Source organism: Wasmannia auropunctata, unplaced genomic scaffold, assembly GCF_000956235.1.
Source record: "Wasmannia auropunctata unplaced genomic scaffold, wasmannia.A_1.0 LD310855.1, whole genome shotgun sequence".
NCBI lineage: Eukaryota > Metazoa > Arthropoda > Insecta > Hymenoptera > Formicidae > Wasmannia > Wasmannia auropunctata.
The window spans coordinates 1-2,078 of NW_012052035.1; the positions used below are offsets into that span (position 1 = coordinate 1).

The 2,078-nt window shown below is 26.2% G+C and overlaps 1 protein-coding gene across 1 annotated transcript; it reads right to left on the reverse strand.

Moving 5' to 3' along the window:
- Positions 1-277: 277 nt before the first annotated feature.
- On the reverse strand, positions 278-2,030 carry LOC105461019. Its single transcript, XM_011707512.1, has 3 exons — positions 1,577-2,030; positions 850-936; positions 278-577 (listed from the first exon to the last, which is right to left on the reverse strand). The coding sequence occupies exons 1-3, from the start codon at positions 1,653-1,655 to the stop codon at positions 294-296; spliced, it is 450 nt and encodes a 149-aa protein (XP_011705814.1). The 5' UTR covers positions 1,656-2,030; the 3' UTR covers positions 278-293.
- Positions 2,031-2,078: the final 48 nt, after the last annotated feature.

The window sequence follows — 2,078 nt, forward strand, 5'->3', positions numbered from 1 at the left end:
TAATATTCAGAGTTTACTATAAACGTTTTCTATCAAATAAATTCAAGACATTGAGGCAGCCACGACAGCGCAACTAAAGGCACTTATGAAAAAGGATTTCCAGTACTGCTTTAGCAAGTGGCAAGAACGATTGGGATAAGTGTATTAGAAGTTAATGGGAGTATTTTGAAGGGGAAAAATTGTTATTTGTCTTTTAATATATTTCTTTTTATTTCAACATTCATCGTATTTTTTGATCACACCTCGTATATATAAATACTTAAAATATATAACATTCTTTGTTATGCAGCTGGTTATAAAATTATCGTACCTTCATTAACAACTCTGAATATATTTAAAGAGCCATTTATTTTTGCGGCACCTTTTAAAAACGCTTTTGGTATTAGTGTGTCAATTTCTAAATGGAAAACGTCATCAAGAAAATACGCTTTTACATCAAAAATACGAGTCTTTGATATCCCAGCAAAAGTTTGATTTGATATAATTAATTCTCCTCGTATCTCAGCAGAATTAAGAACCATTCTACCATATTTGTAAACTAATGGATCCAAAGGTGGAAAGTCAAATTCTGGTAATCCTATCAAGACAAATAAACTAATAAAAATCAGTATTTCAAAGTGATTAGAAAAATTATTATTCTTTTTGTCTTACAAAAATTAAAAATTGTATGTATTTATATATATAAGTTTACCATTAATGTTGATTATGTACATGTACCTGTATACGTAATATATATATTTTTTCCTTTGCAGTGATGCAATGGTGTTGTGTAGTAATTAACATATTTTATTTACAAAATATAAATATAAATTAGAATAATAAAAAGTTAAAGAATATTTAAAAATATCCCTGCCATAAATCGCGACCATGCTTTTTCTACAGCACGTTTTAAACAGGCAGAATAATCATCTGAATCTCGTTTGCAGGTAGTTACAGCTAAATTGAAATAGAAATAGAGTAAAATAGTATAGCGCGCAATAAAAATATAAAAATGCAAAGCAAAGCAATTATTGTAACAATAGACGATAATTTAAAATGTGATTTATAGGATAATTATTTTTTGTTAAATGCGTATATATACTGACAGATATTTATATTGCTAGTGCCAAAGAGAAAAATCTTTTTTAATTTTTTTTAACGTACTAAATAACTTTATTGTAATTTGTACTGATGGCTCCTATGTATGTAGAAATTATTACTCGCAAGCAATAAATGAGAACAAATACTTACTTAAAAAAAGCACAAAATGGATGTTCAATAAATAGAAATAACTCTTTATAACGAATTACATGAATATAACAAAATAATTGTTTTAGGAGTCTTTAGATAATTCAATGAAGTTGATCTCCACATTTGATTCTGTATTAGAATATCTATTCATTTATATACTCGTATACTCATTAATTTGAATATATATTATATATCTCTTGAAGTTATTTTACATCTACTCTATATTGATTTTATTTAATAAATTTTTTTACAAATAAAATAAAATAATATATCAAAATGAAGTGCAGATACATAATAATAATGTCATTAAGAAAATTATAATAAAGGATTCATAAAAAGATCTTACGAAGCGTAGGTTCTTCAGTTGCGGATAATCCAATTACTGCAACACTAATTGCACTAACTACAAGCGCGTAGAACAACATGTTCTTTAGTTAGTATTTCTTCGAATAGTTCGATTGGTTAGAGACTGAGTCTTATATAATTTCTATTCAATATCTTCTATATATGCACTTTAATGTTACAATTATAAACAGGAAAAAAAAAAGAAATTCCTTTCACTATAATTGATGAAGTTGTAAGTATTATTCAAACAGCTTGAATATGTATTTGAATGATAAGTGCGATTAGTGCAAAAAATAATTATAAACATTACAAATAATAATGTGCTCATACTAACAAAAAAAAATCCATACTTAATACTGCTGCGTCACAGCAATGTTTTGCTCCAAGAGATCGTTTAATTGAATCATATTTTAGTCGCGTTCATTATCTGATTATCGTCTTGTTATTATTGATTATGGTGTTTATATAATTAACAAGAACTAAATATCTAATTCTAGGTATAA